This window comes from Schistocerca gregaria, chromosome 7 (genome assembly GCF_023897955.1).
Source record: "Schistocerca gregaria isolate iqSchGreg1 chromosome 7, iqSchGreg1.2, whole genome shotgun sequence".
Lineage (NCBI taxonomy): Eukaryota > Metazoa > Arthropoda > Insecta > Orthoptera > Acrididae > Schistocerca > Schistocerca gregaria.
The window spans coordinates 80,549,145-80,566,169 of NC_064926.1; the positions used below are offsets into that span (position 1 = coordinate 80,549,145).

General features: G+C 41.4%; 1 protein-coding gene across 2 annotated transcripts in view; it reads left to right on the forward strand.

Moving 5' to 3' along the window:
* LOC126282005 (protein white-like) overlaps positions 1 to 17,025 on the forward strand; it is a 254,448-nt gene that overhangs the window by 102,432 nt on the left and 134,991 nt on the right. For both annotated transcript variants that reach the window (XM_049981397.1, XM_049981396.1), the window contains 2 exons: positions 1,052 to 1,123; positions 10,530 to 10,628. In XM_049981397.1, the coding sequence (XP_049837354.1) occupies positions 1,052 to 1,123; positions 10,530 to 10,628 (171 nt within the window). The remainder of the gene's footprint in view (positions 1 to 1,051; positions 1,124 to 10,529; positions 10,629 to 17,025) is intronic.

Genomic DNA, 17,025 nt, shown 5'->3' on the forward strand with positions numbered 1-17,025 from the left:
TCCGTGATGATGTTACAGGCTTTCTAGGATCATGGAGAACGATAAATGTATTAATTTGAAGTAAGGATCCCTGTACCGGAAACGAACGAGTCGAAAGTTATAAACGAAAACCGTTTTGATAGCTCTGGCAGTTGAATACATATACCAGTTCTTGTGTTGCGAAGAGTGTAGGGCTGGTAACTTTCAGTGGTGGTGGACAAAAACGAGAAAATTTTTTTCAATAAACGTAGGCTCTAAATTGCATACCTGAGGAGCTATGACCATTCGTTCATCTTCGCTAATGTGAAACACATCTCTACTGAGCAATTGTTTATAGCTGTTAAGGTATGCACTTTAAGCCCACATTTATTGGACATTTTTTCTCTGGCAAAATGGCTACTCATATATTCTTACTGTCAGAAAAGTTTCTTATTGCCAGTCTGCATTATACGTCCTTTTCCTCTCTGCCATTGCCAGTTATTTTGATGCCAAAAAATTCATCTATTGCTTTTAGTGACGCATTTCCCAATCTAACTCAGTCACAACAACCTGTCTCTATTCGACTTTTACTTTTTTGGACGTTCATATTACAACCTCTTTCAGAAGACTCAGAAAATTTTCCGCTCAGTTGATCTTCCGATCTTTATCTGTCCTTAACGTATCTGTAATGACCTTTAACTTTTTTTCTTCTCCCTCTACTTGAATGCGTTTTCAAATTTCATCTTGGCTTGCCTTACACTTGGTCTTTATACAGACTGGGTAACATGATAGATTGATTACAACGCTGCTTCGCTTCCTTCTCTATTACTGCTTGCCTTTCAAGTCTCTTTCCCGTGGAATAGAAATATCTAATTTCAGTTAGGAGATTTCTCCGGTTTCTTCGTTTTTGCAAGGAAGAAAACCGATAGCAATTACTACAACAATTTGATGTTTTATCTGTCACTGTAAATGATTTTATTTTCATTCTTGTAAGGAATATTTTTTCTCCCTTGCAAACTGCCTCCCTCGCCACGACGCCCCTTAAGGCGTCTTGTAGCCGAGTGTGTTAACCGCAACTTTTTTTTCTTTGCAGGCATTATTGCGAATGGATCGCCACTTTCCCTACGATCTTAGGCTGAAGCGCGTAGAAGAACTCATATCAGAGGCAAGTAACATCGAAAATATTGCTAAAAACTGTGTTTGCTTTTTCAGACAAAGAGTCTATGAGCTTTTATCATCTCATGTCATAGACTGTTGCAATACGATGTTGTCCACTTCCATATATATATATATATATATATATATATATATATATATATATATATATATATATATATATATTTGACTGTTTGAGAGTTTGCTCATAGTTGTGGAATTTGTACTGTACTCTACTGGATATGAATTTGCAAGTGTACTTGAATGTCTAGAAATTTCTTTCCACATACAAAAGTAGTTTATTTATTCGTTTAATACAGACCACTAGTTTCGACATATATACGTTTTTCTCTGCTGAGCCTACTACAAATCGAGAATCTTTTCAGGAGTCGCGCTTCGCTTTATCTTTAAAGCATCATTCGTAATTATGTGAACATTTTACAAACAAAATCTGTTATTACATTTTGATACCCATAGTGTAAAAATCTTTTTTGCTTGACAATATTATGTTTTATAAACTGATTTTATAAACTGATTATTCCTGTGTTGCTATCAGTGGCTGTGGTCGAAAAGAAAGTTTGATAGCTTTGTACAATCCGAAAAAAAATGAAATTAATTACTGGATTTCGTTTTGCTGCTCTTCGCTTTACCTCGCAAAATTTAACCAACTTCGCTTCATACATATTCTGCTATAGTTGTTCTAGTTTTCGCTAAGTACTGTATTGTTGTGAATCCAATTATTTTTTATATGTGTTGCTCATATTGCGAATCCAGTATTAGTAAGTTCATTTTTGTATTTGTGTGTGCGTTAGGGGGGGGGGGGGTTACAAGGGGGGCATGGCATGAAGAGACGAGTTAAAAGAGTCAATTGATGGCGTAAGTAACGTATACAGACCATAGCGCATTTAAGCAAAAGTTTTGTATAGGAATGAAAATGTAAAACATCTCACCTGTGCAAAATGTTTAAAAAATGACCAGTGATGGTCCTTAGAAGAAAGACGAGACCTGTCAGGTGAAAACCTTTGTTCACAGTCCGCTTAAGACAGAAACACTAAAGAAATAATACTTGTTCTACAACAGCTTCTTCTGAAGATGGGTATCCATATTATAGATTTCATTTTCAAAGCCTCACGATGGTATGTTTACTATAGCCAAAACGTAACGTCGAGTAGCTACAGAGATAACACTGTTGGCAAACTATACAAATCATTCACTTTCACTGCATACTTTACGACATGATTCAGCAACGTGTTCATAATAATGTGTAGGCTGTAAATAAATGTAGTCAATGTACTGTTTACAACAGTTTCCAAGTGCCCTTTTCAGGCGTCTGCATCACTTGCTGCTAGAAATTTAATCTCTGAGTTTTAATCTTTGCTAACAATGGTGGACATTCATTCTTAAAAGCATATCAGTAACTGTAAATTAAAATATATTGTTGGAAACGAAAATGTGCAACAATGGGGATAGTCAGACATTTATCGAAGAGAGGAAAGTTTATAAAATTTTAATTTTTGATGTAACTGATTCGGTGAGTCAGAGAAAGAGACGTGTCTCGAGAATAAAGTCTATCAGTAAGTATACAAAATCTGTGAAAGGTATCCACTTAATTTCTTCAACCAAAAATTATCTTCATTGCTAAATGGTAAATACATTTCAGTAGGTGAATGCGAGGTATCTCTATAATATTAATATCAATACGAATGCCAAGTTTTTGATTCAGAGATCTGAAACTATATATCCTTCTCAAGTTTAAGGACAGACGTAGGGCAAAATGCATTCTTGTAGTTAAACATTTATATATCCAAACATATTACAGCTAGAATAGTACAACTTGAGACTACTATGCACAACATAATGCTTGATATTCTGTGCAACTTTTATTTGAAAATGCGGATGGACATACATTTATAAGGATTTGAATTTTCAATTATCATCGTTTTTATAATTAGCTTCTCTCGTAAATTAATCAAACAATAAAACTGGAATTGCACAGTTTACATCTGCATAAGAGGCTAATAAAAAGTATGGAACAGATTTTTGTATAAGGTCATAGATGCTTTGAAATTAATGGTTCATTTTTTTGTTACCTGCGACTGCTCTATTTTTCTCAATTTGTGATGGAAAACTTTTCTAAAAAAATAGATTATTCAGTAAGTAATTCTTAAGAGCTATGGCAAATTTCAGGTTGTTAACTTTCGTAGCTCCTGAGAAAGAGTATGTTATAGCTCAAAAAAGTCACCTTACGGCAATTCGCATTTAAAGATTTTATTTCAATTTTTGACAGTATAACCTTTATTCTCTTCCTGGTCTTCCAGGAATAGTCACTTCCCTTGCCTCCTCTGCCTAGCAAACTTTTGCATTTTTTCTTCTGCTGCCTGAGCTTTGCCCAGTCGCACTTCGCTTCATCGATGCTCTTATGAATGTACCTGGATGGAAGCCTTGTCCCTATAGGCACTTAATCCTACCTACGTTTCCACTACTGACCACTGGACAGGCATCACATTAAGCTATCTTCACAACAACTGAGGACACAAATATTGTTTTTGGACATTGCATGCATATAAGGTGATTGTAGCTCTCATTCGAATTCTGTTTTTTCCCCTGTACACATTTTTTCAGCAGTTCGTGATTTGGTAGGTGCTTGAAAGTTGGTTTTAGAACGTCTAAAACAGCAAGCGACAAATCATGTGTGTTGGTGTATGGCTTTTCACTGTTCACAAAGGGTGTTCAGGAAACTGTGGAAACTCCTTGGCCAGATGACTTAAATTCCTCTCGCGCCCTTTCCCCTGCTGTGGCTAGAGGCACCTAATAGGTAGGTCCTGGTAGGCAGTTTCTTCCACCTCTTTGGCCGAAAGCATTGTTTGCACACCGGTGTGAAAAATTTTTGGGAGCAGCATCCTATTCTCCCAGATGTTTATAGCACGTACTGTTAAAAAAATTATATTGTAAACAAAGGAAAAATCAAAGATAATCTTTCTCCCAGCTTTCTAGACTCTTCTTCAGTTCGTTTCAATATTGTGAACGAAAATTTGCCGCACCAAAAATTTATAGCTTGGATGGGGTGTCGATAACAGCCTGGAAAGATTGGCTGTTGCAGGCACAGATGCCCAACCTAACTTTTTCGAAACATATTTCCCGCCAGAATTCGATAATGAAACTTTGCGATGTTATTCTTAAATAATGAATCTAATAAATTACGCAATTAAACAAAAATTCGAATATTGTCACAATTTTGCCCTATATCTGCCCTTAAATACAGTATATCCAAGTTATTTTATTCACATACCAATAATGACTGGTTGACAATGAAAATTATAAATTTGAAACAGAAAGAAAACTATTTGACATAACAATTAATGAATTAGTTTGTAAGAGGTTCATAACTGTGCAATTTGTTGCTAGCGCACTCGAGCAGATGTAATTTCGATGTATTGCTCACGCACTGCCTGAAATATGTAAGCTGTAAGAGAATCTCAGACCAGAGAGCAGTGTTTGCTGCATTAAGAGAAGTGTCTGCAGCAGTAGCAGTAAGTAGTTGCTAGCGAGCAGTCTGGTCTATCGTGTTGGCTGGGCCGGTCATGGGGAGCGATGGCGGAGCCTGAGCGTTGTAGTATAAGGTAAAAGCAGCCTCGCGCATATGTACTATTGTTATATCAAGTCACATGTAAATATTTAAAAAAATCTCTTAATAATAACCTTTCTCATAAAAAGTAACTTTTGACAATCATTCATTTCAGTTTAAGGAATTTACTAATTTTTCCAATCCTTGGACATCCCGATTATTGAAAAGACAAATCAGTTGTTTCTTTTTATCCATGACAAATCTTATGCGTTATCCGGCGACCTTATTCAGGTAAGAATTTTCAATTTATTCAGAGCGTTCTTTCAGGGCCATGACGCAGCACTGCTGACGTCCAAAATTTACCAGTTTAAATTCGCAGTCAACTATTGAAAGGTTATAAGTGAGCCACAATTCTACTGAGAGATTAGTCACATAGTATTATTGGTAGGTTACGGAATTTTTTTTATTGTGAGGTTACGATGAATGTTAATTATATAAGTAATTAAATTTTACTGTTGGGAGGTTACGAAATTTTTACTGTTGGGAGGTTATTAGACATATGATTTACCTGTGCGGAGGTAACAAGTTTCTAGCCTCTCAGTGTTGAGTTGAAGTTCACTAGAGCCAAAAAGGGTTCTACAACCCAAATCCGAAGAATCGCACCAAATAACAAACACTTCAGATGTTGCAGTCCGGTGAGAATCCAAGTCCACAGTCCATGGCCGGTTTTCACCGTCATTTGGGTAATGTCATAAGCTGCTATACGGTTCACAGTGTAGCTGCACGGCTGATCCGGGTCCGTCAACGCTGGCCAGCGTAATAGTTTGGGAGAGGGCACAACCTGCCTTGTTGCCGTGTCTGTCATTGATTGTGCTGCATCAGATATCGATGTCCGAGTCGGGATTTAAGACCCCTTTAGGCTGGAATGAAAGAATTTAACTCCTCCCGAAAAGGCCATGAATGCCCAACTGTACCGACCGACCACCGTGTCATCCTCAGCCTATACGCGTCGCTGGCTGCGGATATGGAGGGGCACGTGGCCAGCACACCGCTCTCCCGGCCGTATGTCAGTATCCTAGACCGGAGCCGCTACTTCTCAATCAGTTTGCATCACGAGGGCTTGGTGCACCCTGCTTGCCAACAGCGCTCGGCAGACCGATGGTCACCCATCCAAGTACTGGCCTAGCCCGACAGCGCTTAACATCGGTGATCTGACGGAAATTGGTGTTAACACGGCGGCAAGGCCGTTGGCGTTAGGTTGGATTGCAGCAGAAAAAAAGAAAAAAAAGGAATGCGAAAATTTTCTTTGATATTAATGCAACTAACCAGCAAAAAACTACCATATAAATGCGAGTAATACTTCTGAATGTTGAGAAACAGGAGATAAAAAAAGAAGGTTTGATGCCATCTACAAAGCCTGATTTGCTTACAGAACGTCGTCTGGACATGTTAAATGATGAATTGCGTTATTTTCTGGTCTTTTCCTCCTTCTTCTACTATGGAATTCATTTATTTCGTTTCTCCATTCTTTCCTTCCACATTTCTCACATCAGTTCCCGGCATTACTCTCCTACTTCTGTCCAAGTGTTTCCTGTGGTCTTCTGGGATTTTTCGGGGAAATCTTTGGAATTTTGAAATTTCTTTGTGAGTGACACTCTTTGCTCAGTATCTGGTGATCAACTCGCACTTTGTCACTGTCGCTTGCAACTTCTTTGTACTATGTATTGTTCATTTTTAATTTATCGAAATAAGTGTAAAGTCTTTTTGTTAGTATATTCGTCCTTTACACGTCGCTACTGTGCTGTCGCTATTGTGATGTCATCTAGCTGTGTTTGCTCTTTAACGATTATCAAAATTTTTCGTACTATTTTCCTTTGTGTCAGTTACAGAGTCTCCATCATCGCCTTTTCGTTTACAATCACACAATATGTTGGAAAAAAGTGTTTTTGCTGTAGAGTAGTGTCTTAGTTCAGCGTTAACAGATGTTGATTTCTTATTATAAATTTCCTCAATGAGGTAGTACGCTATTTTCATCTTATTATCACTTACTTCAGTGGTTTCTTTCTCCAAAATGTCTTATTCACTTTCTTCTCCTAATTACTAGAATTTATTACTTGTCTCAATTTTTCCATATTTAGTTTCTATTATCTTGTAGCCTACCTTAACGGTGTGATAAATTCGGTTTCCTCAAAGGAAATTTGTATGCCAGCTTTTTCAGCTTGATTTTTTTTCAGCAGTTCTCTCTATATTGTGGCTGTTTCCAGGAGTCCGAAAAACTACCTAGGTCGTCTGCAAACGCTAGGCAGTCTGTAAGTTGTCCTTTTCGTAACTTAATGTAGCTCCCTTGTTGATTTGGTTTTTCCTAATGGCGATTTCCTATTCCCTAAAAACTTTTGTACAACACAATGAGCACCGGAGAGAGACCTTATCTTTAACACTTGTAAACATTTGACCTGTAAGTTTCACTTTAGATTTGATGTTTGTTAGCATTTGCTTCACTGGAGCTGTTTTACTGTCTGAGCCCAGTTCGTTGAGAATTTCAAACAGTGACTTTTGTCATACGCTTTTCTGGTATCTGAGAAAGCGTTTATGAAATTTTGGATTCTGTTTTCGGATACATTATTACTGACTTCAAGTCGGCTGTCTGCTCCTAACATTATCTGCTTTTTCTGTTATTTAATTGACGTTGTTGAACCTGAGGAAAAGGTGTTTTGAAAGCTACATCTTTTGCATTGTTTGGATAAAATGTAATACAGGGGCAGCAGTTAACTCGATAAATGCGGAAACGCCCAAAAACCAGTCCCCATTTGGTCTACGAATTTTACTTCTAACAGGGTAGGACTGGAATAAAAAAGTCTTCATCTCCCCGGTTTTACGCACTGGACTGCAGGACGCATAACTTTACTACCGGTTGTTGTTCGGTGTTACACTCAGAAGATACAGTGTACGAGAAGATACCACTTCCTGAAGAAGATACGTTTTCGACATTGTAATTTCCCACTTTTTTCCTCTGTCTTCTTAGCTGATACGTCTGATCCGTATATATACAGCGAGGTGACGAAAGTCGTGGGATAGCGATGTGCATATATATACAGATGACACTTGTATTGCTTATACAGGTGTAACAGGACAGTGCACTGGCGAATCTGTAATTTGTACCCAGGTGGTTCGTGTGATAAAGTTTTCGACGTGATTAGGGCCGCATGACGGGAAGCACACACTTTGATCGCGGAATGATAATTAGAGCTAGAAGCATGGGGCATTCGCTTTTGGAAATCGTTAGGAAATTCAGTATTCCGAGATCCACGGTGTCAAGAGTGTGCCGAGAATACCACATTGTGTGTCTAATTTGTGTACCTACTGGTGATTTCTTACATTTATCTAGTATGAGCAGTCTAAAAATTCTTTAAATCGAATTCTGAAATTTTTGCCTGTTTGGCCTGTTTGCGGGCATGTGTTCCGGTAACGAAAGCATGTAAGTGGAGCAGACAAGGACGGGGTATCTCGAAAACGGCGAAACTGATCGAATGTTCACGTGCTACTGTCTTAAGCATACACGGAGGAAAAGTGAAACTATCACTAGGAGCTAAATGATTGGATGTCCACGACTCTTCACAGAACATGGGGTTCGGGGCCTTGTCTGCTCTATAAAGTAGGGTAGATGGAGATCTGTGTCATCTCTGCCGAAAGAGAACAATGCTGGCGCACATGGAGCTCCACAGCAGACCACCCCTACGTGTTCACATGTTGACCCAACGACATCGTCAATTACGATTGGTGTGGGCACATGACTATCGGGACTCGACCGTCGGTCAATGGAAACGTGTCGGCTCTTCGGCAGAATCACGTTTTTGCTACACTAGGTCAATGATCGTCACCAGAAACGCCGTCATCGAGGTGAACGACGGCTTGATACGTGCAGCGCGCCACGGACTCAGGCTGGTGGGAGCAGTATTACGCTATGGGAGACATTCTCCTGCGCTTCCATGAGACCTGTGGCTGTAATCGACAACTGCGACCCACCTGCAACCCTTCATGGTTGATGTCTTCCCCGATGGCGATGTCATCTTTCAGTATGATTGTCCGCTTTTCTGAGCCAGAACCGTGCTACAGTTGTGTGAGGAACGTCATAGTGAATTCGCTTAGATGTCTCGGAGAACGGATTCGCCTGATGCGTATCATATGGAATCCATCTGGGTCGCTATCGGGCGCTACCACAGCGTACGGAAACTAGTGGCCCGCTACTTACGCGAATTACGTGACATTTGCGTGGGCATATAACACGTACCTCCACAAACCTACCAAAAGACTGTCGAGTCCCTGATACGCAGATTCAGTGATATACTTTATTCCAAAGATGGGCAGACGAGCTGCTTAAGCAGCCGGTCGTAATGTTTTGACTGGGCAGTGTAGATGAATGCTATACAGAGTCCCCAAATTTCCACTTGAACATACAAAACTCCAGCAAGGAATAGAAACCATAAAATATACCACATATCATCATCCACTTATTAATATAATGCCACAACAGATAAAAAACAAACTGAACATAAAATTCCACTGTTAACTGATGGCAGTCCAATAGTTAAATACGTAAACACGCCATAGCTAGGTATAATGTGTGACAAATCAGCAAGGCTATTCAAAAACGTAAATGTAAAAATAAGTTCCAGCACCAACGACCACCTAAGTAGAAAGCTTATTCACTATGTCGATGAATCTGGCACCCACAAAATTACCTGTCAGCCCATGTTACAAATATTATACTGTATATGCCAGACAGGTAGTCATTTCAGAATTCGATTTAAAGAACATTTAGACTGTTACAGACTGGATAAATGTAGCAAATCACCATTAGCAGCACACATTAGAGACACTGGACACTCTTTAAAAATCGAAGACAGTCACGAAATTTTGCAAAAAATCGGAAAATGCAAAAGAATGTATGTTATGGAACAAGTGGAATTTTTGAGTCGTAATACAAAGAAAGTACATAACGTGCCAAGTGAAATAACCAAATTCAACTGAAATAGTTCAGTAGCCTTAAGCTAGTTCCAAAAAATTGATTTAAGATATGCCAATGTAAAACAAACGACCACCAGACCGTCACTATAGTGAATTTCGATGAAAAATGCGATAGTCGGTACTCGCTCACATTCTGGAAGGCCGCCATACTGTATTAAGCGTATATTGTTTTCATGTATGTACAAAACATTTATGCAGTTAATTCTGTCGAAAAACAGATAAATAGTGCAACAGGATAACGTCACACAAGATCTCTACCAGCGTACAAATAATGCAATCGAAGCTTTGGGACGCCAAAATCGTAAGTGAACAGCTCACAAATAAAAAAGTGTGTCATAAGACTTTCGCACCACAACTGATGCAAAACTAGCTGTATCCCAACAGGCTGCGGTTTCAATCATAGCAAAACGAGGCGCAGCACCACACCAGCAGTACACATCACTGGACAGCAATTTCTGGCCAACTTCTGCACCCCGTTCCCCTTCTCTCTCTTTCTCCCTTTCTCCAAATACCCCAATAGTCCATACAGCAATACAGCAGCGAACAGTAAACAAAATGTTCTAAGTTCATCTAGTTTAAGACCATTTATTTTAAGTAACAATTATTTGCATGCATAAATGCCTGAAGATGGGCAGAAAATGCTGGAAACGCGTTGTGTTATCTTAACTTAAATGTATAACAAATAAAGTGACTAGTAGCAGAAAATACAAATAAGCGATTATTCCACACAGTCACGGCACACAAACGTAGCCAGTATGCCCGCAAGTAAGCACGTTCTTGTTAATGCTTGCGCATCACTCATCGTTATCCTCTCTCTTGTGCGCAGTTTTCGTTGACCGACTGCCAGCACGTGACGATCGGTATCGCTGGACGCATCAGGGGCATTAGCGGTGGCGAGATGAAGAGGCTCGCATTTGCAGCTGAGGTAAGCAGCGGATACTGAAGATTTTGCAAGTACACTCGCAGTTAAATATGGCTTCTCACGCCTCACTTATTGTAATTCGAGCTTGTGTAAAATACGGTAGTAGCGGCGTGGCACGTTTTGATAATGGAAAAGTAATAATAATAATAAAATAAAATATGTATATATGTAGAAGTTTCCGCCAAGAAATAAGCGAATGGAATCCAGAATTTATTTGAGTGTATAGCTGAGGTAAGGCACCTATGGTAAATGTTGTGTAACATTTTTATGACTGTGCATCAAAAGTAAGTGAAATAGTAAATTGGGAAGCTGGATTTGGTTCTGGAATTATTTTCAGTAAAGAGAAAGGATGACTTTTAGTAATATGTATATATTTATTCGAAGCCTTTTTTGCTTCAGGTAATGCCATGAAACTTAATTCGTTGGCACCATATTATGACTAAACACAGTTTTAAATTCATGATTCTGCGTGAGATATTTACTTTGTGATAGTGTGAGAATGATATGTTCGTCAACAAGCAGAATTTACAAGAAAAGAGGAAATAATCACTTGCTAAATGATGTTTCCAGTGAGTCAGTCTCGTTCACACGTGTCGTCTCTCCGTTCCAAATGTTTCAGTAAGGCTGACCAGAGCAGAACAACCATGTCAAAACTTTCAGCTGAGCAAAGATGTCATTTTTTAACGGATTCTTCACACAGCAGCCGGCGTGGAGAGAGACAGACATCTCATTCCCTCTGTTGGAAGGTCGGTCTTTGGCAAGATAAGTTGGAATCGATAGTCAAAGGTCTAGTTACTCACAAGAGCCAGCAGACGAACAATGATCCACACAGATGTTTTACTTCAGCTGCCAGTGAGCATTTAGAAATTTGTATCTAGTATGTGCGTGGAGGTGTGTGTCTCTTCGACGTCTCACGAACTACACACTTGTTGTTGCAGCTTATTGTACCTTCCGCTGTACTCACGAACTTGTTTACTTTTTGCTAGATTTTGTCACCTATTTGATAAAGTTGAGATTTTTCAATAATTCTGCTAACTATCGAGAGCTAAACGACTCTGCATTCGCTCACTGCACTCTAATAATTTAATGTGCTCTGGAACCCACACATCTCAGCTAAATTCCAAATATGGATGGAGTAGAACGGAGAGATCTAAAATACATGCCTCACACCACATGGTGGCTAGTGCAGCACAAACCATATACACAGGTGTAGATGTTAATGCTGCTTCATAGACCTCAACAATGGTCGATAAACAATGTCTGTCGTAGCGAAACATGTTTCTTAGTGTCCTACCACCAAAAAAAAAGTGTTTGTTATGCTCTTTATCTACCACTAAGCCCATGTGACTATTCGACTTTACATACTGTTACATTCAGGAACTGTATGACATTGCTCTTAGTGAATCTAGATTGAGACTTGGATTCCGGCCGTTTGTTCAAAGGACGATTCTCCACCATGACTGCTTCATAAAGGCTTCAAAATGTGGAGAAGTGGTTTTCATGTATAACATTTTCTCAGAGTTCTTGCTGCTGCATATTAGAATAAAATAACGAACTTTCAGCGGTAATCTCAATTTTCTCCGTGATGACATTAGAGGTTACAGCGATGCATGCATTGTTAGTGGCTCCCGATTGGACGTAAATAAGGTGTCGATTTCTTTGTAGTCTTTCGATGTCGACACCCTGCATCCTTATACAACTTAGTTTATGACTGCTGTCCCAACTGAAGTTATTGCTGCAGCCTCTTTGATGACAGATCAAGCAGGTTCATGTGCAATACAGAAAGCACCCAAGACAAGAACGAGTCACCCTTGGGCGACATCAAGCTAATACCTCGTAATACTGCCCCTAGCGTTCATAACGGTCTGAGTCTGGCGAGCAAGAGAACTTAGGAGTCTTTTTTCCGCTGCGCCATATTCGGATGAAGCTATGCTTTGATGATTAGATCCATTGGAACTACCAACTTGCGGGGCACTCGTTTCCAATCTCTGTCGATTAGAATCCATTTATGACCACTGTATCTATACTGTGGTGCATGGCTGCGAGTGGATACATCATTCCTTGTAGACACGTTGGGCGGTCCTCGTTAATATGTCAACTAACTTGTCAACTTGAGTCAACGAAAAGTTCGAATACGGTAGCTCCGTTCTTTCTGTCGTTATGTCCACATCGACCCATGACACTGTGCTGAGTCCGTAAAGTCGACTGGCACATTCAGTCCACTTCTCTACCGTGACTCTCGCCAGCAGCGGAAGACCACAAGCCACGTTGTAGCAGTCGCACACCCTCTAGAGCAGTGGATCGCTATCTTTTTAGACCATTACCCCTGAACGACGTCATGTGTGATACAGTATCCTGAACAGAGTTTGGGACGTGCTTAAATATTAGACTGTAAAAAACTAGCACTTGTATTTTCAAAGTAATAAAAAGTTTGCAGCATTTAGTTAACATTCAGACAACTGAAACTCATCAGTTTTCTACGTTTTTTGCCAAAACAAGAAATAATCAGTCAATGAAGGATCTTGTTTTGCTTAATTATAACAATCCCTTTTTAATACAAGGTATTACGAGACAATAGCAACAAATTTGATGGGTTGTAGAGGGTATCGTGAGAAACAAATTGAGGATAGGAACCCTTCTCCAGAAACGTAACACATAGCTGTGTTAACGTCTTCACCTTTTGTAGTCCTGTCTTCCACAATTGCATGTAATATACACTCCTGGAAATTGAAATAAGAACACCGTGAATTCATTGTCCCAGGAAGGGGAAACTTTATTGACACATTCCTGGGGTCAGATACATCACATGATCACACTGACAGAACCACAGGCACATAGACACAGGCAACAGAGCATGCACAATGTCGGCACCAGTGCAGTGTATATCCACCTTTCGCAGCAATGCAGACTGCTATTCTCCTATAGAGACGATCGTAGAGATGCTGGATGTAGTCCTGTGGAACGGCTTGCCATGCCATTTCCACCTGGCGCCTCAGTTAGACCAGCGTTCGTGCTGGACGTGCAGACCGCGTGAGACGACGCTTCATCCAGTGCCAAACATGCTCAATGGGGGACAGATCCGGAGATCTTGCTGGCCAGGGTAGCACGTTGGGTGGCACGGGATACATGCGGACGTGCATTGTCCTGTTGGAACAGCAAGTTCCCTTGCCGGTCTAGGAATGGTAGAACGATGGGTTCGATGACGGTTTGGATGTACCGTGCACTATTCAGTGTCCCCTCGACGATCACCAGAGGTGTACGGCCAGTGTAGGAGATCGCTCCCCACACCATGATGCCGGATGTTGGCCCTGTGTGCCTCGGTCGTATGCAGTCCTGATTGTGGCGCTCACCTGCACGGCGCCAAACACGCATACCACCATCATTGGCACCAAGGCAGAAGCGACTCTCATCGCTGAAGACGACACGTCTCCATTCGTCCCTCCATTCACGCCTGTCGCGACACCACTGGAGGCGGGCTGCACGATGTTGGGGCGTGAGCGGAAGACGGCCTAACGGTGTACGGGACCGTAGCCCAGCTTCATTGAGACGGTTGCGAATGGTCCTCGCCGATACACCAGGAGCCACAGTGTCCCTAATTTGCTGGGAAGTGGCGGTGCAGTCCCCTACGGCACTGCGTATGATCCTACGGTCTTGGCGTGCATCCGTGCGTCGCTGCAGCCCGGTACCAGGTCGACGGGCACGTGCACATTCCGCCGACCACTGGCGACAACATCGATGTTCTGTGGAGACCTCACGCCCCACGTGTTGAGCAATTCGGCGGTACGTCCACCCGGCCTCCGGCATGCCCACTATACGCCCTCGCTCAAAGTCCGTCAACTGCACATACGTTCACGTCCACGCTGTCGCGGCATGCTACCAGTGTTAAAGATTGCGATGGAGTTCCGAATGCCACGGCAAACTGGCTGACACTGAGGGCGGCGGTGCACAAATGCTGCGCAGCTAGCGCCATTCGACGGCCAACATCGCGGTTCCTGGTGTGTCCGCTGTGCCGTGCGTGTGATCATTGCTTGTACAGCCCTCTCGCAGTGTCTGGAGCAAGTATGGTGGGTCTGACACACCTGTGTCAATGTGTTCTTTTTTCGATTTCCAGGAGTGTAGATTATTTTTACTGTTTGGACAGTCTGACTACAACTGAATGAAACTGAATTTTCGTGCCATACGCGTTTCGCCTTAATTTTCTGCAAGGCATAGTGGCTTGTAATATGTACATATTTTTACTATTTATATTTTGAGGCAATATACCTATAGATTATAAACGGTTCTGGTGGCTGGTTTTTGATATGATGTAGTAAAATTTTAAATTCTACTTACAAGTTGTGTGGATGATTTGCCATCTACACTGTGTGTCAGGACGCCTGATCGAAAATGGCTTAAAAGTTCGTGGCCCTCCATCGGTAATGCTTCAATTCGGTATGGCGTTGGCTCACCCTTACCCTTGATTACAGCTACCACTCTTTCAGGCATACGTTCAATCGGGTGCTGGAAGGCTTCTTGGAGAATGGCAGCCCATTCCTCACGGAGTGCTGCACAGAGGGGAGGTATCGATGTCGGTCGGTCAATCCCGGCACGAAGTTGGCTTTCCAAAACATCCCAGAGGTGTTCTACAGGATTCAGGTCAGGACTCTGCGCAGGCCAGTCCATTACAGAGATGTTACTGTGTAACCACTCCGCCACAGGCCGTGCATTATGCCGTGTTGAAAGATGCAACAGCCATCCCCGAATTGCTCTTCAACTGTGGGAAGCAAGAAGGCACTTAAAAGATCAATTTAAGCCTGTGATGTGATAATGCCACGCGAAACAACAAGGCGTGCAACCCCCCTCCATGATAAACACGAACAGACCATAACACCACCGCCTCCGAATTTTACTATTGGCACTACACACGCTGGCAGATGACGTTCACCGGGCATTCGCCATACCTACACCTTGATATCGGATCGCCACATTGTTTACCGTGATTCTTCTCTCCACACAACAACGTTTTTCCACTGTTAAATCGTCCAATGTTTACGCTCCTTACATCAAGCGAGGCGTCGTTTGGAATTTACCGGCGTGATGCGTGGCTTACGAGCAGCTGCTCGGCCATGAAATCCAAGTTTTATCAGCTCCTGCCTAACTTTCGTAGTGCTTGCTGTGGATCCTGATGCAGTTTGGAATTCCTGTGTGATGGTCTGGATAGATGTCTGCCTATTACGCACTACGACCCTCTTCAAATGTCGGTGGTCTCTGTCAGTGAACAGATGAAGTCGCCTGTACGCTTTTGTGCTGTACGTGTCCACTTCTGTATCAAATCGGAAAAATTGGACATAGGGATGTTTAGGAATGTGGAAAATTCGCGTACAGACGTATGACACAAGTGACATCCAATCATCTGACCAGGTTCGAACTCCGTGAGTTCCGCGGAGCGCTCCATTCTGCTCTCTCACTTTGTCTAATGACTACTGAGGTCGCTGATATGGAGTACCTGGTAGTATCTGTCAGAAAAATGTACCTAATATGAAAAAGTGTGATTTTGGTGGTATCTGGATACTTTTGATCAGATAGTGTATTACGTTTCTGTTCCACTTTGGGTTCTGTTCCTCTTCGTATAATTGCCATTTGGGGTTTTCTTCCCTATTTCACAGCTCTAGGAACTGAACACTTGTTTTGATACAATATTTTCGTTTGTGTTGCCTACTGTCGGATGTTATTTCCAAAGATCGAATGTAATTTTTGAAGTATCTGTCATCTGTTTGTGTGCGAATGTGTGTGTGTCCAGAAGGCGAAGGAAGGGGGAGGGTTTTTTTTTTTTGCCTGCTTGCGTGAAAGGGAGCCTGTTCTGATGTGTGTTTCTTGATTCATCACATTTTCATTTCTTGTTCCATGTTTCTAGGACGGTGGTCACGGTGATTCAAATGTTCTCCAAATGTGGAATGGTTTGTTCTGTACTACCAACATCTGATATTTTTTTGTACCGTGTTTTAAAATTCCTGCATGTCATGCCTATGTATACTGCACCATACCTTTGACATTCAAGTTTATACATTCCTGATCGCTGCAGTTTATCCCTCTTGGTAGTTTGTTGGCTTAGGTGTGATTGGAGGGTTTCGCAGTCTTATATGCTATGTGGAAGCCGTGTCTCTTTAGGGTGTTTGCGACTCTATGTGTTAATTTATCTGCGTAAGACATAACGCACCATCAGGTTTTTTCTGTGTGATGCCATTATGTGTGTGTGTTGAGTGTGTTTGTAAGATTGCAGCTTGTGACTTGTCTTGTGTTCTGGAAGTGTTGTGTTTGCTTTGTAATTGTGTTTTTATTTTTCGATTGAGCCTGTGTACAACATGTGTGTCATGCTCATTGTTCATAGCTATTTGTATGATTGTACTCATTTCTTTTTCGA